General features: G+C 33.8%; 1 protein-coding gene across 7 annotated transcripts in view; it reads right to left on the bottom strand.

The window, feature by feature from the left end:
- Window positions 1–358: 358 nt before the first annotated feature.
- The window catches only part of Grm8 (glutamate metabotropic receptor 8), an 867398-nt gene continuing 841840 nt past the window's right edge, over window positions 359–25916 (bottom strand). For 6 of the 7 annotated variants that reach the window (XM_004856414.3, XM_087204574.1, XM_021237613.2 and 3 more), the window contains 2 exons: window positions 14112–14358; window positions 359–8388 (listed from right to left, as the gene is read on the bottom strand). In XM_004856414.3, coding sequence (XP_004856471.1) covers window positions 8339–8388; window positions 14112–14358 — 297 coding nt within the window. In that variant the 3' untranslated portion in view covers window positions 359–8338. Of the gene's footprint in view, window positions 8389–14056; window positions 14359–25916 lie in introns of all 7 variants that reach the window. The other variant, XM_021237614.2, reaches the window with a different exon arrangement.

Genomic DNA, 25916 nt, shown 5'->3' with positions numbered 1-25916 from the left:
CTTTAGGTACTGTCAGTATTGAAGACCAAATAGTAATAGCTGAGGTCAGCAAGGTGTAAAAAAGGGATGTCACCCAGCCCTGTGAATTGTAACATTCTATTTTTGGACTAATTACTGATAGGTGATTTGACACTGAGCTTTAATAGTCATAGAACATGCTCTTTCTGTGTGGAAGACATTATAATAATAATGTGCTAGATTTTATGAAGGAGTTCATGCACTAGTTAACAATGAAACTACTAGTGCGTGAAAAAAGTTATCTCTTGCCATCCTCAGGGGAATAAGAGCACATTCACAAACAAGTTGGGTGAACTTCTGAATAAAGTTTAGCTTAAATATAGCAAATTATATAACTAGGTTAACTTTTATGAATTTAACAGTGTTTTAAATAAGTCTCAGGTAGTCTTTTCATGTTTCCTAATTTCTCTCATTGTACTTAAAAAATGTTAATGTACTATAACAAATCATTAATTTTTCTAGCTGAATTTGAATGTCCTTTTTCTGGTCCCCATAGCATTTTGTCCCGATTCTCAGGTCACATATTATACTGTAGCGCTGCACTTCCGTGTTCTGTGATCTCCAACCAAATCACCTAATCACTCTTTGCTTCCATTTTATCATCTGTAAACAGGGACTGCTAATAGTGCTTCTTTCACAAGGCTATTGTGAGATTTACTTCAGTACAGCACTTAGCTAAGGGTCTGAAATACACTAAGTGTCTAAAGTCAGGTGTGGTAGCAGCATACATCTGTAATCCCAACACTCTGAGAAGCTGAGGCAGAAGAATAAGTCCCCACCTGGGCAATTTAATGAGACTCTGTCTCAAAATAAAAATTAAAATAAAAAATGTTTGGAGAAGTAGTTCAGTGCAAAGGCCCTTGGTTTAATTCCCCATATTAAAAAGTGTTTCACAAACTTAAGTATTATTATTATTAATATCATTAATATAAATGTTAATGTTAGGTGTCTTATCACTTTCCTCAGTAACCTCTTTGTATCTCTATAAAAAAGGAGAATTAATGTACAATTTTTACATTGTTCTTATTGTAAGAGTGAAAAATCAATGAACAAATAGATGAAATAATAAAAATCAGCAAGGTTTTGAAAGACATGGATTCTGTATATTAGAAGACAACATAGTAACTGAAATAGCCTACCAATGCAGCCTCTTAATATGCCTGTTTCAGGAAATATCCTCTAATTACTTATTCTGTGTTTTAAGCAGATAGCTACTCTTGTGAAAAGCAACTGACCTTTCTTGGTGATAACAAAGAGAATCTTGACCAGCATAAAAGACTGAAAGCAAAGGATAATATTTCCAGGATGTATTTGGAGGAGCACCATTCACTTTTGAATAAGTCAGAGGCTAAGAAAATAGAAATTTAGGAATTAAATTTCACCCAAAGATTCACAGGCACTTCAGGAAAACAATACCACAAAAATATCAGGGACCACGACAAAAACAAACAAAATTTTTAAATAACCAGCAAGAGAACTGAGATCAGGCTCAGGAGGTAGATAAAGGCTATAGGTAAAAGCTTGGAAGAAAAAAATAATCAGCTCAGGATTTCGCCTGGGGGAGGGAGTTGGGAGGAGACTGTTTTGGCCACACACAGATAGGACCCAAGATCCTGCAAATAACACCTCAGAGGTAACAAATGTTTGTCTCCACAGTATTTTCTGTTCCCAAATTTGTCCCAGAATTTCTGTAGTTATCCAATTAATAACCCATGTATCTTTCAAAATGCAAATACAGAGGACTAAATGGAAAAGAGACATTTGACGTTTGTATGTAGTGATTCTTTTGTCCTGAACTCAGGCTGCTCAGAGTTTCCACCATCTCCATAAATAGTAATACAGTGCTTTCAGTTACTCAAATCAAAAACGCGAAAATCATTCTTCTCTCTCAATGTACATCTAACCCATCAGCAAAATCAGGATTTTCTGTCAAAATTTACACAGTCTAACATCATGTCACATCACCAGCACCTCTTTACGCATGGTATGAGTAATGATCATTGCCAAGGAAGATCATCTAAGTAAGTCTTCTAATGGAAGCCTGTTTCTGTCATTGCCTTCTGGAGACTAGCTTCATCTCATCCTAACGTCAGAAAGATTCACTTGAAATTAAGATTCATCAGGTCATTTCTTTGTTCAAAACCCTAAAATGTCTCTCTGTCCCTAAGGGTGACTTAATGGTCTTTCAATGACTTAGGAGGCCCTACAAAATCCTATAATCCACTCCTAATTTTTCATCTGGCCTTGGGCTAGGCAAGCTCCTGCCTCAGGGAATATCTCCTTGTTCCCCTGATCCAAAATTCTCTTGTCCAGGAAACTGTATAGATTCAGCACTCTAGTCTCTCATTTACTTAGAACTTCACTCATACTCTCTTCCCTTGCCACCCTAACTAAAATTTCAACCCCGCTCTACTTCACAATGTTACTTCATAACCCTTTTTTATGCTTTTCTGTGATTTATTATTTTTCTCTCCAGTTATCACTGTATAAAACACCCTATATTTATATATTTATTTGCTTTTATGCAGAAATATAAATGTCATGGTGGCAGAGATTTCTCATGATTTTTTTCCTTATCCATTGTTAGATTCGCAGGACCTACAGAATGTCTGCAATATAGTAGATATTTGATAGTTTCTGAAAAAGATGAAGGATTATATTTTAATTACATAATTTATTATTACAGATCCAACTGCAGGATATCTGTGTGTGTTAGGAGGAAGGAACGTTTGGCATAGAATAGTTATTTGGAATTGAGTTATGGGAACAGAAGAAAGCACTCATGAGTTAGAAGATAGAAGGTAGGGAAAATGGATCTCAGTACCCAGAGTGTTCTCTTAGGATACTGATCACTTGGGTATCATTGGCAAGAGGTATAAGGAAGTTGGATATTATGAAGGGAAAAAAATAACAGAAACAAAAACGTCAATAAGCCACATTTCGTCTACTTCATCGTTTTATCACACTCAGGCTGCTTCTGTCTCCTTCTAGATTGTAAAGAACATCAAAAGGATGCATTCCAGAGCTGCTAGTATATCATTAAAAAAACAGCTTCCTTATGTGCTGGTAATCCATAGTCCTATACTCACCATTACCCTGCTCTGCAGAGCCAAGGGTGCCAGGCAAAAAGGAGGTGTAGATGGGAGCATTATATTTCAGGATGTTTCTGGAAAAGCACAGCTACTCTTACCATACCTATTTTTCCTTTCCACTTTGATTGAGAAGGCTTCTTTTCTTCTTGCTTCTCCTGCCCGCAAGATACCAATGGCAAGACCCTAGGAAAGGCTCTGTTAGGAAGGGTATAGGTTGATAGCCAATGACAAATGGAAGAAATTCATGGAGATAAGATAAATTATCCATTGTTAGTCATCTTCAAGGACACTCTTGGGAAGCTGCTTTTCTCCTTTAGGGTAATATACCACAAAAGGGGAAAGAAAATACTATAAATGACAAATGACGGTATGCGAGGAAACAAAGAAGCCCAATTTTTAAAATTTATTTGTGGAACTGCCAGATAGGAATCTGTTACCTAAATGTAACTACACTTTCATCACATTTATGCTTGATATCATTTTTTACAATCCTGCCTCTAAAATGGAGATAATGAGTAGAGATAGCAAAGAATAATGAAAATAAAGTTGTATCCCACAGCCCCATCATTACTAACTTGGATTATTTTCATATCATTTCAGGTATACTTATGATTAAGATGTTGTCAATGCAATGCATATAATTACAAGAAGTAAAACAATGAAGTGTCATTTTATAAGAGAGATTCATCAAAACGTGAAAGTTGGCAAAATATATTAATGGAAGTTCTCTTAGTACAGATGCATTTGAATGCCTATCTGCACAGCTACTTTTAATTCTAGGTACAGGGGTTAATTATTAGAGTTTGCACAATAGAAATTCAAATAATGGCTATTTTATGGGAAGAAATTCTCAATGTTTATGGATTATCATAAGACACTAAATCAGTTATGAATCTAAGCCCCTTTTATTTATCCCAGTAGTTATTTATAAATACTACATATATATAAATTACTAGCTTCTCAAATACAGTATTCTTTGGACTACATTTAATGTCTTATTTTTCCCTTATTAGGTAATGAGTTAAATAAAATCCTCTACTTGTTCATTTTGCTTTTGTTACAAGTGCTGTTTTTAATTTTTTCAAAGTAAGGCGTTAACGCTAATATTTTTCCGTGAATCTCAAAACCATCTTACCTTCTAGTGAATAGAACTAATGGGACATACTCCATTGGCCAGTAATCTCATGTGTTTACTTTACCACCCAGAACGTTACATTGGTCATCTGTCTTTCATATTTGTATAACCACATCACCCCCTCCTCTCATCTCAGCACTATACGGCTCCTTCTTGTCTTTTCATGGGCTCCACTCCATGCTTGGCACTTTACGACTTTGTAAGAAGTTATTTGTCAAAATTAGCTTTACCTAAACTACTTAAATAGTAGACAAATAGAAAATATTTAATATATAAAATTAATTTTTCTCTATTCTTTTTCTTTTTTAAAAGCATATATGTAAGTCAAAATGTGATATGGTGCTTCATTGATAATAGCCTGAGTTTAACAGAAAATATTCTAAATGCCCTATGGAGGACTAAAAAAGATCAGTGTTGCTCAAATTACAATATGACTAAATATTATGCTACTAAAAATATTAAAAAAAACTAACAGTGAACATAGAAAATAATTTTTAAATTAAACTATATGCCTTTTATTTTTTTTCTCTTACCCCTGAAATAAGACACTTTCCAAGCAAAAATCAGAAAATTTCTGGGCATTCACAGATGTAACAGTTTTTTCCTAAGGAAATCTTTTCTTCCAACTACTGTCAAGTTTTTCCTCATTATTCTTATATTCATTGGATGCAAACAATACAAAAGCAAAAGCAGCATTTCTAATCATTATTATTTACAATTAAAATGGTCCATAATTTGGTATTTCTGGCCCTTTCTTTCATGCAACCTCAATCTTGCATTTGATCATTTCATTTTAGAAGATGGATGAAGATACTGATATTAAAGAATATCAAGTTAATGAAATGAGAAAAACTGGTAAGATCATATAATAGAATTTTAAAACTCCATGACTTCTACTTGGTGACTGAATAAAATATCATGCTGGCTAATATAGTTATAAAAATATTAATATCATTTCTAGATTGTCAAGAACTGCTGATAAATAATATGGAATACTGAGTTAAAAGGGGAGTAGCTCATGAATGACAAAAACTTCTGCTCCCATTAGATTTGTATAATATAATTTAAAGAAAAGAGTAATATCTTGTTTATTTGAAATGTCAATTTCTCTATAAAAACTTCTGATAAAACAATAAAAATGAAGTTAATCTTTCACTTTCTATTCATGTTCCAATGGCCATGCTCAAGTTTAAACCCATGAATAGTTTTGCTTAAAAATAAAATTAGTTTGTGACAGGTCAAATATCACTGATTTAGACATCTTTTAAGTATTACTAGCTATTATAAGGTTTTTGGAACTAAGGTCAGATTTGGCCCAAGGTCACACTAATAAATCTCTCATTGTCTATAAATGACATTTGCTGAATATTACCTTAGGCTACATTTTTAGCATTCCCTCTGGCATGCTGAGATTAGATGTGACATTTCTTGTCCAGAATAAAACACAAGGTCAATTCTAAAGAACATAATATTGTATTTTTTCATGCAACTTTGCATTTGCGTATCTATAGACAGAGGCAGTTGCTTTTAAAGAATTAGTCTTACGAACTACTACTGAGCCCATGCTAAATCCTTCTCACAGGTTGCCACCATTGTGCCAGTCCATATGACTATCTTGGAGCCCTCAGCAAAATCCCTGAGAAAAGACCCACAGTGGAGGTCAGAATTCTGCAGTTCCTACTGCAAAAGTTTGAGGGAGTTTTTCCTCACACTGGATTAGGAATGGTGAAAGTTTCATCAGCAGAATGTTTCACATTGATACAGTGTAATAAAGGATGATAGGCTTATGCAAATCCACAAGAACTATTATTTAACTCTATGACGAGTTAAATGAAATGTTGTATAACATCAATCAGTTATTTGCAAAAAATTGTAACTATAATAGCTCATTAGTTAGTTTATAATAGGCAGAACAATTTTGAAATGTCAAAATTCATGCTTGATGTATTATTTTTCTTTCCCAAACCGTAAAATTAAAAGAAAATAATAATAATGGTAGTAATAATAATAATAATAACATCGACAACACATATTTGGTGTGAGAGCCAGTTTTGGTCTCATAATCACCCTGTCACATCCACTTCCCCTGATTAGAGTCAATAAAGACATGAAAATATAAGTGAGTTTTACTCTATGAAATGCAAGACTTGTAAAATTTAAACATTTTTCTCAGTTAAACACAGAGATTTAGTTGAAATCAAGTTAAAAAATCTTATAAACTACCACCAAATTCCATTATGAAGAAAACTGTCAATTTACAACTTATAATTACCTCTCAGTATGGTTATTGGTACTGAACTACATGGTACAAAAAAAAAATGCAGTTATGGGTTTAGTTTGCTTGGTCTAAAACTCATCTGGAAAGGCACACCTAGAACTGACTGAGTTTAGGATCCTAATTATAGAATTACACAAATTATCAATAAGTCAGGTTATCTGAGAATTTGAAAATAATACAATACCCTTACTCAGATTTAAATATTACCTAAAAATATCAAATACTATTTAGGAGAAAACAACAACAACAAACAAAAAACCAGCAATAAATATGCATTTCCTTTTATTTGCTGCAATCTGTCTTTCCTAGGTTGCTAGGAAATCATTTAGGTTACTCTATGTGGAAGAAGCCTGCACTATGATACTTCAACCTTCAACCTTCTCTATTTAATAGTGACTGTTAACATCTAAGTGGAAGATACAGAACACAGATAGGTCCTCATATCTATAAGAAGTGCAGTGAGCCATCCAAGCTAACTTAGCAGAGAGAATATTTACTAACAAAATGATTGTAGATATCCATTGATGTGATGGATAGCCAGAACTGTATGACATAGAGGAGCCCACAACAAAAATGGTAACAGATTTGAAAGCAATTAACAGGCTCCTTTTATCCATTCTGGCGTGGTGTATTAGCATAAGAGGGCCTCTGTTTTCTCCCTCTTTAATGATACTGTTTTATGAACCAATGAATGTTTTCATTTACAAAATAAGAAAGCATTGACATGTTGTCTGAACTGTGGTTTCTTTAGTGAAGCCAAGGGAATAAATATTCTAATTCGATACTTTAAAAAAATGCCCTGGGTAAGGTCCATTACTTTAATGATTCCAACGACTACTAGGCTCAGGTGGGAAAAGGTAACACCACATACCAGGATATATTTCATTGTGTAAAAGTTTTGAATTAGAAATGTAATGGAGAATTCAACACTGCTACACTTTGAAGTGGTGATATTCATATTATATTCACTGAAGTAAAATCTAATCCATTGTGTCTCAATTATATTAACCTGAAGCAATTTACCTAAAACTGTGACTTGATTCTTCAGCAAAGAAGCAGTTACTGTGAAAAGCTATTACAAAAAATTCTGGAAATATTCATAAAATCTTATATAAATAGTGTCTTTTCATATATGAATAAAACACAATCTCCTTTGTATACACACAAATGTACATAAAACACATTTCTTAAGGAAATGGTATTTTTCTTGGAACACAGGAAGGAGCCAAATAACAGCAGAAGCGCCAACTGAAAAGAAGAGTTTCCCTGGCTTTAAAACTGGAACGAAACAACTCTCAACATTTGCAAAACATTCCTTTATTATTAGAAATAAATTATTTGTATAAAAATTGCATGCGTGAATCATTGCATTTATTTTTAGCACAACCCAGGGCTTCAATCCGGTCAGCCATTACAAGAAACAGACTCATTGTCTTATACAAGTTGAACAATGTGGGACAGGAACGAGAGTTCTCACAATCACAGAAAAATACAAGAATAACATCAGACATAGTTTGTTTCAACAGCATTTTTTTTCACAAGCTAACATTAGTTTTCCTTTTGTGATTTTTTTTAATTGCTCATGAGTAAGCAATACTTTAGCTTGACACTCATTGGTTGTATTGTATAAACGAGTTTTTTCACTCCTCAACATTGGTACTTTTGGCTCATGGCTAATTTTTGTTCCTTACAAAACCAACTATTGATTTGATTGATTGTAGTCTATGGAGATCTCTAGGAGTGAGTTTTCGCCACCTTGTGTTCATTGTTTAAGATCACATACCACATTTCTTCAGATTGTATCATTTCCCTGTTTCAGATTGAATGATTGCTATAGCTGATGTATGTTGTCTTGGTAGAGGAAGCTGTTAAGACAAATTAGGAGAAATTAATAGCATATAATAATAAATATTGTGTTAATTCTATTTTAAATTTCAAACCTTGTAATGATTGATTGATGTGTGATATTCCGTTTTCACAACAGGTTGCTCATTATTTTTAAACCATGTACTATGAATTCAATGGTTATTGAAATAAAAATGCAGACACAAATTTAATCTGTGAAAGCCATAGTTTCATGTACAGTACATGGATATTTACCAGAAAACTAAAAATGTAAAAATCCTAATCTTTAATAAGTTTAAGTGAAATTTAAGTGTATATTTTGCTGACAGAGATTTCCGTATATGTAAAATGAAGGAACAGAAACACAAAATACAGGAAAAAAATTATTCCAACTTAAGCAAAGGCCTCAATCTTTAAGTCTGGTCTAATGTCCAAAAAAGGGTTAACTATAAATTGCTATTCCTTGACAATGTATGATTTTCCATTTAAAAGTAGACAATTATTTTAGTATATAGAAGTGAACATGGCAAGACATCAAGTACAAAGAATATTTGTAAACATTGAAGCATATGCATTATTAATACTACATATTTACAGTTTATTTTGATTTAATATACAAAGAAGATATTTAGAAAATAAATACTTAAAGAAATAAATGAGTATTTAATAGTTCTGTTAGCAACTTACTGTGTGTGCAGTAAAACTCATTTTAACACTATTAGAAATACAAAAACAAAATATTCTAATCTCAAATGTAGATTCACATTTAAACTTTCAGAGAATGTTAGTCTAAATTCAAATAATTTCTTATTATTTTTTAAAGACATAATGAAACAATCTGTATCCTAAAATTCAAATGAATAACACTATTTACAAACTCACACATATATCTATTTCAATACATAAAGGTAATTCAGGATGAAACAAATTATTTTGGAAAATAATGTAGTTAACGAACATTGAGTAAGACTAGAAATTAACTAAAAGTTTCATCCCTTTGCAGTATGCAACATTGACAACAGCCATACACATTCTTCCAGATATCAAGTATGTACAAAGTTTATAAACACTAAAATTAATATACATAGCACATGGACCTCATAATTATAGATATATAACTATTTTTAATGTATTATGAAATGATGCCAAAAATAGGTGACATATCTGCTTATTTTATTCATATTACCCACGTTTCTAGGTTATTATTGTGGCACAGTGGAAAGGAAGGAGACTTAACATTGGTATTGTTATATTCTAGTACCTACAAAATGAATAAAAAAGCTCACTGAAGCAGGTTTCTGGGCCTCAGTTTCATCACTAATCAAAAGCCCAAACATTGGGTGTTTCCGAACATGCAATCAGTGGATATTTGTGGGAGAAACAGCTGTACTCTGGGAGAACCAATGTTTGTCTATTCAGCTTTTATATTCAGCCTATCCAAAATGTAAGATATCTGTTGGACTTGTTTGGTGTTAAAAGAATCGATGATTTCTTTTTGTTTGTTTACCTTCATTTTATGTTTTAAATTTATATAATGCTTTTAAATATCTCTAAATTTCCTCTAAGAAAATAAATTCTGTACCCTATAGCTCTGTTTTGGAAGGACTTTCATATAATCTTTGTAGATAAGATGGAGAAAAATTATCACATTAGAAAATGGTCATTAAAAGATTCACTCAACTTCCTGCACTGTTCAGCACTGTCATCAATTTTTAAAAATATAGTATACATATATCATATTTGTAAATTGTAAAAAGGAAAGATCATGGTTGAAAGGAAAGCAAAAGAGCTAAAAAGATCTTAAATGGAATGCTACCCTGGAAAGTTATCAACATATGATTTGGATTTGACCATCTTTAAGGATCATTCTAACTTTGAGGTTCTTTAGCTAATCAAAGCTTCACACTTCAATTTCTTTCACTATTAAAAGTGATCTCCATAAAGTAAAGATGAGATCATCTTTCACAGAAAATAATAATAATTTTTTCCATTGGTTAGAAAAAGAAACAGGTAATTTATTTGATATGAAAACAGTGATAAGAGACAAACTGAGTGATAAATATTTTGTATAAATCTTTATTTCATAATACTGCAGAACTAAACAGATTTGAGATGTACAGATAAACTAATAGGGAGGGCTTTTACAGGGGTAAATCATATGCTTATGCAAAAATCTATTTTTAAATATAGCAACAGTGAATTTTTTTGTGCCTACCACACTGTGTTCCGAAGCTAGAGAAAGCAAGCCTACCTCCAGTGGTGGCTGTTTTCATGATTTATTCGTGAACATAGCTTAAGGGAGACTATGTACAGTATTGATTAATTTGGTACAATTGGCAAAATTCATATATACCAACTTTATTTCTCACTCTCCTCTCATGCTGTTCTGAATCCACGGTATCTTTTCTCATGTAAAATGTAGCATTTTGCAAATTCAGCAAATTGATTTGCTTTGCAACTTCACATTACTTATATTTATTCCATGCAAGTATTGAAGCCTTAAAAAGATCTTCACCATGTGTTTAAAATTCCTTGCATTAGGGCTGGAGATTTAGCTCAGGGGTTTCGGCGCCTGCCTTGTAAGCACAAGATCCTGAGTTCGATTCCCGGTACCAAAAAAAAAAACCAAAATGAGTCATATTCAAGAAAAGCTTTCTGAACTTGGCGTTAGGGGTTGGCCTCATATAGTAGAGATCCATGACCATGACCTCATAAAACAAAGAAAAGCATTGCATGTGTACTTAAATACACAGCTATTTGTTCAGGAAGAAAAACCTCAACAATGGAATTATAATCGTAATTGTCAAAATCTTTCATTTATTAGAACAGAAAGAAAAAGGAATACTACGACAATAGTTTTTAAATTTTAAGGTGTTCTTTTCTATTAACTACAAACCAATCTACCTTTTTAAAGCAGCAATGATGCCTTAACACATACTGTGATGGATTTTTAGTTTAGAAAAGCCTGAATTGCCTGTCGCTGTTATTGCATCCTCATAATGGTGATTTATCCAAACTCTGCCAGCAGGAAGTAATAGAACACAGCAACATGGTTACTATTCACTGAGTTAACCAGCCCCAGATTTACTGGGAATATACTCTAGTCATTTTGAAAGTAGGTGTTGTAAATTTCAAGAGGTATTTTGCTTCTTTTACATAACATGATGGCAAAGGCTTTCCAATATTTAATTATACTTTCAAGACCATGTTTGGAGAAGAAATATCATGTTTTAGCTCTTAACCATATAAACACTTTTTAGAGGGTTTGTGCTTTCAGAAAGTTCTTTACTAATCTGAAAACCCTAATACATGTATTAAAGACAACCCGAACACAAAAGAGCCTATGACACACGTCAGAATTTTCGCCTGGACTCTTACCCACAGAATTACAAGCTCTACATGTCAAGCACACAAATCTACTTTTTCATCATAGGGGAACCATAGAAGTAAGCAAAGGAAAACAGTGGTGACCTGGAAAGGGACTGCATAAGATGCGTGAACATCTAACACATGGTCTCCATTGAACATGTCCATTATTATCGCTTTAACTGGACCAGACTCATTTAAACCTAAACTATTCCTGTACCAGACGAACATACTAAAATATCCAAGTACCATTTAACCTTCACTCAGGCAGTAACTGACGTTATCATGATTCATCTTTTCAACTTCCTTTTGCCTTCCAAAAGCAAGCCTCTAACTCCTCCAGAATATTATAGACTTAGCCTTCAAACATCCTCATGTTTTAAATCTTTCATTTTTATTTTAGAGAAAATAGAGAAACGCATGCCTGCTATATAATTTCCATTTCAGCATCAACAGAAAGTAATAGAAAGAAAACAGGAAAAGCTTGAGTCTTATGTCAAAAATATAAGATTAGCCCTTATCAATACAGTACTGGAAATTTTTCTTTTCAAGGAAGCTATTTGTTCTTTAAAGGATGCAAAGGGCTATTAACTTTTTCTCCACCTTTTTCCATATATGAGTCTAAGATGAGTGGTATTTATTTCACTGTAAGCTCAGTAGTTCCATTTGAAACCATATTGTAGAAAATTTTTGGATTGTTACTAAAATATAGGTGTAATAGACTGGTGAATCATATTGAGAAGTGTCAGTGTTCAAAATGTATCACTGCTGACACCAGTTTATTGGAATCCTACAGTAGGTTTTAACTTCTTATATTGATGCTTCCAAGGTAGAAAATAGACAGAATTTTGCCCTCAAAACACAACCATTCTTCTCTGATGTCTTTAATAGTATATAATACATTTTTGCTAAGACCCAAAATAGGCCCATTATTAGTAAATTGTTCACCTATAATGAGAGATGATTATAACAATTTGTTACTAAAACCCATCCTTAGTGTGCCTTTTGCAGTTTCACATGGTTGTATGTTGGTAATAAGGTGAACAGTGGAAGTGTGAATTCTTGTAAGTTTCCTTTTAAAAAAATGACTAGTTTTGATATTACTGATTTGAAGACAATTTTCCCACAGCCAATGTGGCCAGTAATTCCAGTCTGAGAATAATAGAAGCCAATAAGTTTAATTAAGCATTGTTAACCATTTTAGGTTAGTTCTATCTATGAAGCAGTAGAGTAGGTACTGCATACCTGAACATATTAGTACAAGGGAAGGTTTATGAATCCAATGAGAATTATGAGCTGCTGTAGTAATTGAACCAAATAAAATGAATTATTAGTGTTCTTCTGTATTCAGTGTTAAAAGCATAATGAGTAAAGGATATAGCCAACTGAAAAATTCTGAGACAAAAGTAGTATTTCTACAGTGTTTTATCTTTATCATATACCTATATTGTATTCTCAAAAGACTAAAAGCCACTCTAATGTAAAAATCTTAGCTCTGAGATATTTCTTTTTGATCCATCTGCAGAACCAAATAATATAAAGTTTGCAACTTTTTGTACAGTCAACTTTCTGGTGTTTTATAATATCAATCTACAATGTACTTGTTCTTCTTTCGTAAATACCAATATGACTTTGCATAGATCATTTAAATCATACTAGATTAGCCTAGGTGACAGTGTTATTATGTTCTGCTTCTAGGGTGGACAACAGAGATGAGAAAAGTAGGTGAGAAGAAAGAGAAAGCATGTTGGCTGTGGGAGGGATTCTCGTTTCAGGGTCACGAGACTTTCAGAGAAGAACTTGAAATAACATATTCAAGAAGGAAAACTAAAAGAAAAAGAATATTTGGGGAAAACAAGAATTACTGTGACTTTACTAACCATGCAGCTAATTAGTTCTCCCATTTTCCTAAAAACTCAAATAATGATGCATCATTTCTTTGTGTAAGATCTGTAGTAAGACCTTGTGTAAGATCTGTAGTTCCATAAACATCAGTAAACTATTACAATTACAAGTAGAAGTCAATGTTGAATAAATAAATGGAGAATAGCTCCTAACTGTCAAAAGAAAGTTTTATAAATGGAAGGTATTTCCAAACCTTAAGCACTGCAGTGCCTCAAAAGAAAGACCTAGCTGCCATGCCCTGTGAAAGAGATGTAGTGGGTATCTTCATGTTCGAGAGAACAGACATTCATTTGCAATGATTTGGCACTTGCCAAATGGTTCTGACTACTGCAAAAGTATCATGGTGTGTGAGAATCATTTTGTCTCTAGGACCATGTAGCACATTGCCCAAGACTAGTAGAAGAATGTTCAACGTACATCTATTAGGAAGTGCTCCCGCTCTTGACCATCTGAAAGTCTACGGATGACTTACTGTTGGTGTCAAGACTCTCACAGACTTCGCTTTTCACTTCGCCATTTGGTCTGTCATTCCCTTTTTGGATGAGTTTGCTTTGCATGGTGGCAGCTGTCACCACAGCCTTGAAGCTCCTTTTGCGTTTTTGAACATTCTGCTCTGGATGAAAAATTATAATATAAACCTTGGGCATATAGAGCATCCCCAGAGACACCGAAGCACTTAAACTCATGGAGACAGTAAGTGTTGTTGTCTGGATATACATCTGCAGGGTGGAAAAAAAATAATCACTGTTGTTAAGTCTGACCAGTAGGTGATAAAGCAAATATTTACACTTTTGCAAAATTATTTCAGTTTCTCTGCTAAAGGTATATTAGAAAGTGCTTATTGAATTTGCCCTTAACCATAGAAAAGCATTCTAATAACTCAAAATTCAAGTAAGGATGTGAGAATTTGCATTTTTTATTAATCTCAATTCATCAAATACACAAACAACCAAACTATAGGAATTTAGTTTTCTTTTTGGATTATAAACCACATAAGAAAGGGAATAAACTAATGTGGCAAAAAACTAACACTTTATCCCACAGAGGCCTTCTTCAGGAGGTACATCTGGGCCTTTTATTCTTTTAGGAATAGAAAACCTAGAAGGTAAATTTTGCGTAGTAAAACTAGAGTGGAAGTAAAGCCTTCTACAGGATCATTCATACACACCATAGCTTCCATAACACTATCTGCATCTTTATGTCATTACAAAATTCCAACCACAAAACCTGGCAAATCATAAGCATGTCATAAAGTCTTGGTTTAACAGCTACTCCAGAGAACCCTTAGAGAGATTTCTTATTGATCATATCAGCTTTAAAAAATGCAAAATCTTTTGCAAAAAAAAGTGCAAGAACCCCTTTATCCAAGACGTGATATGTGCTCTGTGTATAGGATCCTGGTAACTTGATTTTGAAAATTCTTTCCCTGTGATAGACCTTATCTTTATATCACTAAGGTCTATTGCTGTAGTATTGACAGAGGTCTCACGGAAAATTTTCTTTCTGCAATTTAAAGGTTAAGAAAGCTGCAAATGAGGGCTGAGCAAAGAATATGATGCAGTTGAAATATTTTAAAATTATAGTAAAAGACACATTGCTATTAATCTCCTGAAAAATATATTCCTTCATTTCTCTCATCATTCTTAGCACTTACAAAAATAGTTCTGGAAGTCCTTTTTCATGAGTGTCTTTGTGAGATGTGATCAGAATTATGGTGAATGCTGCTATCAAGTGCCATCCACCAGAAAGGCAGACTCTTAAAAACATTATGGTGTCTCCTTATCCACCTTATTCACTGGACCTGGCACCTGAAACTACTGGCTCTTCCACAAAGTCAACATGACCATGAAAGGTAAACATTTTGAATCGACTGGGGATATCCAGACACTCAAGATTGGAGATGTCCAGACAGACAAGACAATACAATTTAAGACACTCATGAAAGAGGACTTCTAGAACTCCTTCAGAAAGTGGCAAGAACAATGGGATAAGGGTGTTCTAGGAAAAGGAGAGTATTTTGAGGGGGATTAATGGCAATGTGACCTTTATTGTAATAATTTTTTAAAAATTTAAACAGTCACTGCATTGATCATAACTTCTAAATCATTGTTTTGGAATATTATCGCAAAACCCAAAAATTATCTGCTTCATAATTTCATGTCCTGTATTCAATTATAATGACCCTCAAATAACTTGGAATGCTGAGGCCACAGAGAAACCATGGTTAAGATTGTGAAAGAGATTTCCTTTCTCAGATCTCCAGCTCTTAATAACAGATCTGTTCATTTGGATAATACCTCAGGAACATCAGATTTCATCTGCCCTTCCCCAAGGGCAAAAATAATTGTGTGTGTTTCAATGTAAGATGGAAAAAATTATTCTTAAGGATAAATTCATGACCCAGCATCAGTATTCTGTTGTCTAGAGGAGACAGGTGTTCTTAACAGATGGCAAATGCTTGAAGTCAAGAACTGTCTAACCATGAGGAGAAATTTAGGCACTAGTAAAAAGTGTCTTTGAAATTATAGAGATTTCTGAGTTTAGGGATCAGTTCATCAAAGCTATCCTTGCATAAAAGTATATTATGTGAAGTTCATACAGAATTGGTTTGTTTCAAAGGTCATCTCCTCTGGAAAGTTCTCCATGATAGTCTTATCTCAAATGTAATATTTGTATTTTACTCCTAAACATTAGTGCATTAAGTGGATGTAATGGTGGTGTCTCTTGCAACAGTGTAACTATATGACTGTATTCATTTCTATGAACTTTGTATTAATTTATATGAAATATAGAAAGTAAAAAACTACCTAGAGCAACTCACCTGTATTTTTTTAAATATCCCTAAGAAACTATGTAAGATTCTAGACAGAATAGTTATTTGGAAACTGGTAATTATTTTCTTTATATGAAGATCTTCATGAACTCATTGATATACAAAAGTAATACAAAATATACCTCCTATAATTTCCACTACTGTCATATGGACATCAGTTTTTGCTAACATACAGAGCTGATAATATTTGGTGGGGGAGAAAAAGGGATGAGATGTGACTTCCTGATTCTAAGCTAAGCTCAAGCAGATCAGCCCCAATAGAAACATGATTCAAGTATATCCCTCATCAAGAGGTAAATTACTACATGTCATGATCTCTCATACTACTTTCCAATAAGTGAAATGTATTAAACTGGAGAGGACTAAAGTGTGACTTCAATTAAGAAGGTTCCAATGGAATGAAGTTATGTGCCTTTAAACCACGCAGAGCTTTGCTGTTTACTTTTAAGCACTTTAATACTATGAGTGCTTTTAAGCTTCTTATGTGTTAGTTAATCTCTCAGTTCCTACTTATTTGCCAGCTAGCACTGCTGCAAAAATCTATGCATAAAAAGAAATGCAGAGGAAGGACATGGAGGTAAGGAAAGAATGTGGCAAAGTTTAAACCACATACATAGTCCAAAGCCACTTCAATAGGTAACCATTAATTTTGTCTCATCAGACCTGATAAATTGATTTAGCCTAAAAACAAATTTAAAAAATGTAAATATCAAAGAGTGGTAAAATGATGGGACTATCTATAATGATTAGCTGGATTTTGGAATATGTCTTAATTGGTTAGTATTCCTAAAATGCATAGTACTAACCCAAATAGTATGTGAATACCTTTATATTTTTAAAACATAAAATTCCTCTGTCACCAAAAATATACTGATCATTTTTTCCTTTATTGAGAATAATTTCTTTATTGAGAATAATTTCTGAAATTCATAGGGCATTTAATTTTGAGAGATATTAGGCATCAAGAAGATTCTGGAATGCTTGCTTCCTCATTAAATGCATTACTGCATACTGTAATCTTTCCTTTCGGCAAGCCAACTCCGTGAAAGATAGAAAAATCATAGTTATGAGAGTTAAGCGGTACTGTGCTTAGTGTACCTAGCTAGACACTACTTTCAAATCACACCAAAATGCTGCTCTTAATTATGTGCTTTCTTAAAACAGCTTCTGAAAAAATTTAATATGAGTTTTAAAAAATGCAGAGCATCTATACAAAATCATACCCTAAACCCCAAAACTTTACAGTTGTTACAGAGCTTTGAACTATGAATAGACTGAGTTTTTGAACTTCTGCTTTGAATCTTTAATAGAATGAATAAGTCATGCATGCCATAACCTCAAAGAAAGCAACAACAGAAAAACGAACAAAGATATAAAAATGTGACCCTGAGCCGGAGATTTAGCTCAGTGGTTCTGCCACCTGCTTCGCAAGTGCAAGATCCTGAGTTTGATCTCCAGTATCAATAAATAAATAAATAAATAAATAAATAAATAAATAAATAAATATGTGACCTACTCACATTAAAGAGAAACTAAATTGTTAGTGTCATATATTATAGGATTCTATCTTCCATATTGAAGAAGAGTAGATAAATTATCTTAAAATGTTGAAAATGAGCACTGATTCCAAAAACCTCCTGGATTTATATATCCTATAAAAAGATCAAATTATTAGAGCCATGAAAGGAAGGAGCATGTTCCAGCAGTGGTGGGTTTGAATTCTAACACCAGAACTCAAAAATTTTGTTTATAAACCAAAGACATTTATATAAACTCTGCCATTGTCTTTTGAGTGATAAAAGTCTCAACCCAATCAACCAAGCAACAATTCACTCGAACAAAACTTTCTGGAGTTAGAGGTATAATTCAGTGGTGGAACTGAGGTTCAATCTCCAGCACCAGAGCAAACAAACAACAAAAAGCCATCCTTAGTAAATGAAGAAATGTCCCATTTTATTTTTTTCTCTTTGACCTTTAGTTTATTATCTATGAAATGGGGGAAAATAACAGTTTTTTAAATAGAGGAGTTACAAGGTGGAATGCTATGGTATTTATAAAATGTCTTGTAGGCATGAAATAGTAACTCAACAAAGGCTACTTCTCCAACAGCTTTGAATCTAAAAAGACATTGAAAAAGCATCTTTCCAGATGTCTAGGATAAAAGAGGGACCCATTAGTCAATCATCCAAACCAGACAGTTTCATTTAATTAAGAGCTGATAGTCATGTTCTATCTGATGTCCAGACAAAGCTCTGTAATCTCCCTTCAAAGTATGCAGAATAAAATTTTGCCCAAATGCCAACTCTGTTTGCTGATGTCAAGGCCGTATCTACTGCTTGGATGATTTATTTCTAGAATGACACAAAAGCTCATCTTTTCAAAGATATAAGCCACCCCAGGATTATATTAATTCCTCTTAACCCCCATGAATCTACCAAGGGATAGAGGAAGGTTGGCGGAAGGGAGGGTGAGGGGACACACAAATAATTCATATGTGCTATGTACATGTATCAACTCCCCACGATGAATGTAATCATGCCCTCCAAACGTACAAATAAAAATAAAAATTAACGAAGAGATACTGGCAAAAGTATTGGATATGTTAATAATAATCTTTCCTTAATTTTATTGGTACATTTTAGGTATACAATACACTGACATTCATTATTGGGAATTTGTGCCTTTACATAATATACCTTGGTTCTTATTTTATTCCCCATTCCCCTGCCCTCTGTTCAACCCCTCCAACCCTCCCTATTTACATACCTCTTCCCACACCCCATCACTCCAAAATGCTCAAACACAGAGGAATAGAAGTATTTTCTCAATTGCATCTACTGACGGCCAGTCATTTCATCTGCTTCTATGTCCCATGGACATTTTGAACCTGAAGCACTAAAACACACTAAACCAGATTTAAGAAATCTCTGGATAAACTGTGGAGGAGCTGGCACAATGCAACACGCACAGGACATCTTTTATGGGAGGTATTACAACTCCCTCTTCATTCTTTGAATAAGTCATTTGCACACATTCACGGCCTATTGAATGTAGGTCATGACATTAAATCATTAAAGACCCCAAGGAGAGCTAGGAGGGAGGAGATTCTATTTCTCTCAAATAAAAGTCAGTCTTTTACTTTCAGCTTGCTCCTGAATACAGACCCCTTTAGAGCTCTCTAACCTGGTAACTTTTCAATGCCTTAGTAGCTATGTAACCTACTATGAGACCCAGAACTCAGAGCAACTTTATGTTATATGGTATGAAACAGATTCATTCTTTATTCCTGAATATTTTTGCTTGCCCTGGATAGTTTTGTTATGCTTCTTTGCTACAATGAGCCAGGTTCTATTCAGCTGCATTGTGCACAAACTGAGCAGTTAGAAAACTACATTAGCTCTTACATCCTCATAACATCTGCAGTGTGTGCCTGCCAGAGTGCCACTTGCACTGACAAATGGATTTTCTTCCCCTTCTTCGTCCTTCTTCGTCCTTCTTCTTCTTCTTCCTCCTCCTCCTCCTCCTCCTCTTCTTCTTCTTCTAGCAAAATTTTACCCAATAAATTGAAAACTATGACTTCATACTAGAGGTGATTAAAAAGTTTAAGGTTGTTGATGGAGAAATTCTGTAGTTTCTTCCTGGGTGATTAGAGCCCCAAATCAATCCATCAGGTCACAATCCAAATTCGAATGGAAACTGTCCTAGCATTGGCAGCTGTGCTCCTTTGGCAGAGCCTGGAGATGGAAGACTCATCATGACTCTGTATAAAACATTGTACTATTGTTTCTGATTTCATTTCTTCCCTCCGTCCGTACACATTCCTCTCTTGCTGTTCACATTTGAAATTAGGGTCTTAAACCAGGACCAACTTGTTGGATGAGCATTTATACAAATGGTCTCATACTTAGAAAGGCCCTATCTTATGTTCCACTTTCACGATTTTGAAATTTGTAATAATTTTTGAATAAAGATGCCTGAATTTTTATTTCTCAGTAGGCATCACAAATTTTTTTAATCAAAGTCATTTATATTCTGACAGCTTCCAGACGTCCCCTGTGGAAATTTAGTTGCCACTGGTGCAGCTCAGCCAGACCTCTAGCAGCTCGTAAAACTTAACAAACCTCTGACTTCCCACCTTTACCCCTAAAATCATTCATCCAGCGATGTCTCACATTTTGTAAAACCTCTAATTTCCCTGCCCCATCTTATCTACAAACAAATCCTGCTGATCCTATCTTTAAGATTTTCTCAGACAGGTCATTTTTCACTGCAGCCAACCTGTATTACATTGCCTAGAGCCTCCATGATCATCCCTGGTTGGGTCACCACTGTGGCTGTTCTCATGATCACTTCTGCCCTTGCTCTCTTCAGGCTGGTGTACTGATTGATACTAACACTGAAGCTAGAACAATTCCATTGTTCATATATCAGCTTAGTTCACGCTCAAAACCCTGTGATGACTTTAGTCCTTACAATGACTCCCAAGGTCCTCAATGCCTCTGGCTTTACTCATTCTTTTACTCACTCTTTTCCAGCCATATTGGCCCCAGGCTGATCCTGGAACAGATCAATCATACTTTTCTTTCAGGCCTTTGTATTTGATGGTGGGTTTCTTCATTTTGTTCAGGTGCTATGTGAAAAGTTCTTTCTGCATAAAACCTTTCCCGAATACACCATCATTCCCCAGTTCTATTGTACTTATTAGTATTTAACTTTTCTCACATAAAAGTATGTATATCTTGAAAAAGTATGCATATTTAACATTCCTCACATAAAAGTATGTATATTTTGCTTATTTAATATTTGCATTATCTACTTCCTTTAACTGGAACAGAAACTTCATGAGCACAGAGATTTTTTACGTGTGTTTTACTGCTGTGAAGTCAGCACCTTGAACCCTGCCTGAATGACATAAATTTTCTATATTCTTTGAATGCTTACTCTTGATTTAGGAATTTAAAGGAAAGAACCTGTGTAGGTCCAAGCAAAAAATAATAAATCAGATGAATATTGAAGCTAGGAAATATAAGGGAATTGGGTCACCCTATTTCCTCTCAAATCATTCTGGAAGATTAGAATAGAAACATAATATCAGACAGATAAACATTATGCTTTTTAAATTGTAAATATAACAATGGGACATTTTTCTCCCTACTTAGCAGTGGTCAGTATAAAGTAAAAGTCAGTGGTCTCAACTTTGGGAACAGGAGAGCTGTGGCCTCTATACCTTGGGAGATCCTTTCTCCATTTAACAGATAACTGAGGGTAATGTCTTCACCCTACTCCTAGGCTTCCAAAGACCTAAATTAAGCAGTTTAATGAGACAGCATATGTAAAACACTGGCACAGAGCCTGACCTATAATATCCAATAAGCGATATATAGTCATTGTAGTCATTATTTAACTTTGGTCCTGTTCTTTACTCACCTTCCTACATTCATCACCCCATAAACACTGAACAGTATTCTCCTTTCAAAATGAGCTTCAATTTTTTTCAACTTTTTTATAAGAACACACAAAAATACAATCCAAAAAAATATCCATAAAGCTGTAAAGTTTCTTTATGCTTGTATGAAACTCTAGAGTCAGTCCAAAGAATTGTAGTCCCTCACTCTGGGAAGAAGCAGCATTCTTAGTGTTAATGTTTCCCCGGTGAGGGGCAAATCAGAGTGTTGTGGTCATAGATGTTGTGCTCTGAGCTCATTAGTGAAGAAAGGGATAGTTTGCTCTGATCTGTGTGCCAACTCTCATCACCTTCTCCTTCTCACCTCCTCCTTTGGCTCTGGACATGTGTTTGCAAAATGGAAGAATCAAAGACTCTAAGTGCAGAGTTAAGAATGAAGACTGTGGAGGGCCGGGGATTTAGCTCAGTGGTTGTGGCACCTGCCTTCAAGCGCAAGGTCCCCAGTCCGATCCCCGGTACCAAAAAAAAAAAAAAAAAAAAAGAATGAAGACTGTGGGTTCAGGAGTAGGGTGGTTCATGTATGAGCCTTCAATCCTTAACCATGGGCTTACTGGTAATAGCGGACACCAGCTGGAGAGATACATAACATTAACCAACCAACACGGTATCAGCTTTTCTGAGGACAAGAAAAGATATTTTTAAAGAAGCTCAAAATCTTCTAAAGAACCAGGTATTGGATTTATAGTGATTTTATAATTGAATGTAAGAGATATTTAATAGTTACATTAGTATGTGATGTATGTTTATTAAAGCCTGAAAGGAATTATAAACAAAAGTGTTTTAAAGTATAGCATGTAATAAAGCATGGCCTTTACTTTTCAGTTATTCTATGTGATAATTATTTATAGAAATAATTTATCAAGCATTGATGTTGCATTTTCTACTGTTATATATGTGAATAAATCCAAGATATCTACTTTTCAAGTGCCTATTCAGTTCTCCTTTTCAGATATTTTCCCCATTTGTTTTTAATGATTCTTAGTTCCTTGATGCCTTTTAGCCTTTCATCATTTTTGCAGCATCATAAGCCGTACTAAGAATAAAAGTAATGGAAATATCTTTAATTATTATGATTTGAACATATACGAAAATATAATAAATATAATATTTACATGGACAAACCAAAAAAAAACAGTATAATTTGCTTTAGAAAGAAGCAGAGAGACCTACTACAAGAACAAAATTTAGCTCAGAGCTATATTTTATATTATACATGTTTGCTTGTGTTTGTATGTGTATAGATATATAGTCCTGGAAGCCAAGACACAAAGAGGAAATATTTTAAGTCCTTTATTTATCATTGTTGGCAGATGAAAACTGCTAGAATTTAAATTTTTGAAAAATTTATTCATATTTTATTATTAAGGAAATTTGGTAGCTTTATGAAAATGATTTCAATAATAGTTTTATAAAAGGCAGTAAAGCATTATTCAAATAAATGTTTCTTTCTAAAGACAACAGAATTAAATCAGTAACCCAGTTTGAGTAATTTGTAGATTTGTAAAATGTTATAGAAATGCTATGGCCCCCATATTACTTAACAAAGGAAGATCCAAAAAATAGTTCAATGGGATGAATGAGATCCACTTCAAAATTCGTATCATGAAGTATTAACTCTGAGTACTGCATTTAGAGACAAGATCTTTTAAAAAGAATTCATAAAAATGGATCACTTTGGTCCAGTTTGACTGATATCCTTTCATGTACTCAAAGGAAATTCAAACATGATAGACAAAGAAGAAGACCCACAGGAAAAGATGGCAATCTTTTCTGAAGTAAGGGCCCCAACATGTTGACTACTTTGTCTAGGACTTCTAGTCTCTAGAACTGTGAGAAAATTGATTTTTATTGTTTAAGCCACTGGTACTTTGTTATGGCAGCTCTAAGAAAGCAATACAGAAGTTCTCCAGAGCTCCAGAAGTGCTGTGACTATAATTGGTCTGTGTTTAAACATACCGATAGAAGCTCAAAGATCTGTGCTGTTGATCAAAGAGAGATGCATTTAGATACTCATCTAAACAATGCGAGATATAGATATTATGGTGCTAGTCATTGTATATAACCATCAATCATTGAACATTGTGCCAAACATGTTTGCACTTTAACCCCTTACAATAATCCTGAAAGGTAGGAATCATTCTGTTTTTAAATAGACAGTCGTGAAATTATTTTCAAGAAGTCACACAACTCAAGAACATGAAGTGCAGATTCAAATTGAGGTCTGTCTAACTTGGAAATCCATGACCTTGCCACACAACACAGAGATACTGAGAGATGTGAAAGCAAGATTAATATGAGTTGAACCCTCTCCAAGTCAAAGGGAATCATCCTTTTTCTAATAGTTGGGCCAGATTCCTTTAAAATTACAAATAATCAGTTAAAACATTTAAAAATAACATAATGGAGTATGTAGAAAAATTATTCTGTTATCAAATAGCTACTTTCTGCATTGTGGATCCCATAATAATTCTGACTTTCTTAGAATTATATATTGTTGAGCTTAACCAAACATCCCAGTTGAAAACATAGGCCCCAAGAGGTGGATAAATAAAAAAATTCATAGATATCATGAGATATTTTCATTATCTTTTTAGAAATTTAAATTTAAATATATCACATATAATTAAGGATAAAATTAATTTGAATAATTCAAGAAATAAAATAAAATTGCTATTTCTGCTGCAGTGTTTTAAATTGTAAACAGACTATTCACAGAAATCCACTTTGAACTAGATTACCTAAAAACAAGAATAACATTTCCAAAGCAGAAAATACATAAGCTACATTTTTTTTGTCTGAAATGTCAAACAAATTGAAATTATAATTAATAAATACAAATTTTCAACTTGGAAACTAAACATATCCAGTAAGTAATTTCTTAAAGAGAAAATTATAAACTCTTTAGAAATATATACCATAAAAACAATATACATTAAAGTTTGCATATAAAACCTAAATGATGCTTGAAGGAAAATTTAAAATATCAAATGACAATCTTAGAAAATAGGAATGTCTCAAAATTAACTGTTGAACTAGTCAAAGTTTTTTTTTTTAAGTAAACAGTAAAAACAGAAGGAAAGAAATACCTGAAAAAACAAGAAATGGATAAGACAGAAAGCTAAAATTAGTACACATAATCAATAGAGTCTAATCATGTTTGTTATAGTTGATCAAAAAAGATGTAAGATGTGACTAATCAACATAGAAATGAAAAAGATGTAAATATAGGTACAAGTTAGATTTGTAAATTATAAAATTAAATTATGCATAATTTCATGCCACTAAATATACACATTTGGAAAATGCATGATTGCTCAGGAAACGGATACCAGCAATGAGAGTTGGATTAAATAGACCTAGAACTATGAGGAAAAGTCAGCAAGTAAGGAAATGACGGACAACCATGATGAACCAGTACTGACGAGTGTGCTAGTGTTTCTCCCCCTAAACCGCAGGGTGAGAACAAGGAAAGTGTGCATCCCAAGTCCCCACATGACCCCCCACTTTGATATATTTGCATCCACATTTCAGTCTTCTTACATTAGGTATGGATAAGAATACACATTCCCTTTTGGAACTAGAGATCCAAAGGCTTAGACACTTAGGCAGAATTTTCCTGGTGTTCTTTCTTTAATATTCTCTAGTGCCTCACTGCTATTTGAAAGAAGAAAACCATGAAGAATATCCTTCCTCAAAGTGCTGAAAAGACTAATTACTGTGGCAACACAGGATCTCTGCTGACCCTTTATTCCTGAACCATCACTGGAGAGACTGAATATTTACTCAGATTGGCTTATTAACTACACTTAACCCCAAGAAAAGACAAATAGGGAGGATATAAATGCAAGTCTCTCTCTGAAAGGGTGACAAGCACGAAACAGATATCTACTTCAAATATGACTTCAAAGATTCATAACCTTCTATGCATTCCAGGCTCTGGTGAATGGCTTCTCCTAAAATGTAGTGATTATGACTCCCCT

Source organism: Heterocephalus glaber, unplaced genomic scaffold, assembly GCF_053883595.1.
Source record: "Heterocephalus glaber isolate CG9 unplaced genomic scaffold, H.glaber_assembly_v1.0 deba00000546, whole genome shotgun sequence".
In the NCBI taxonomy this organism is placed as follows: Eukaryota; Metazoa; Chordata; class Mammalia; order Rodentia; family Bathyergidae; genus Heterocephalus; species Heterocephalus glaber.
This window is presented reverse-complemented; position numbering and strand designations above follow the sequence as displayed.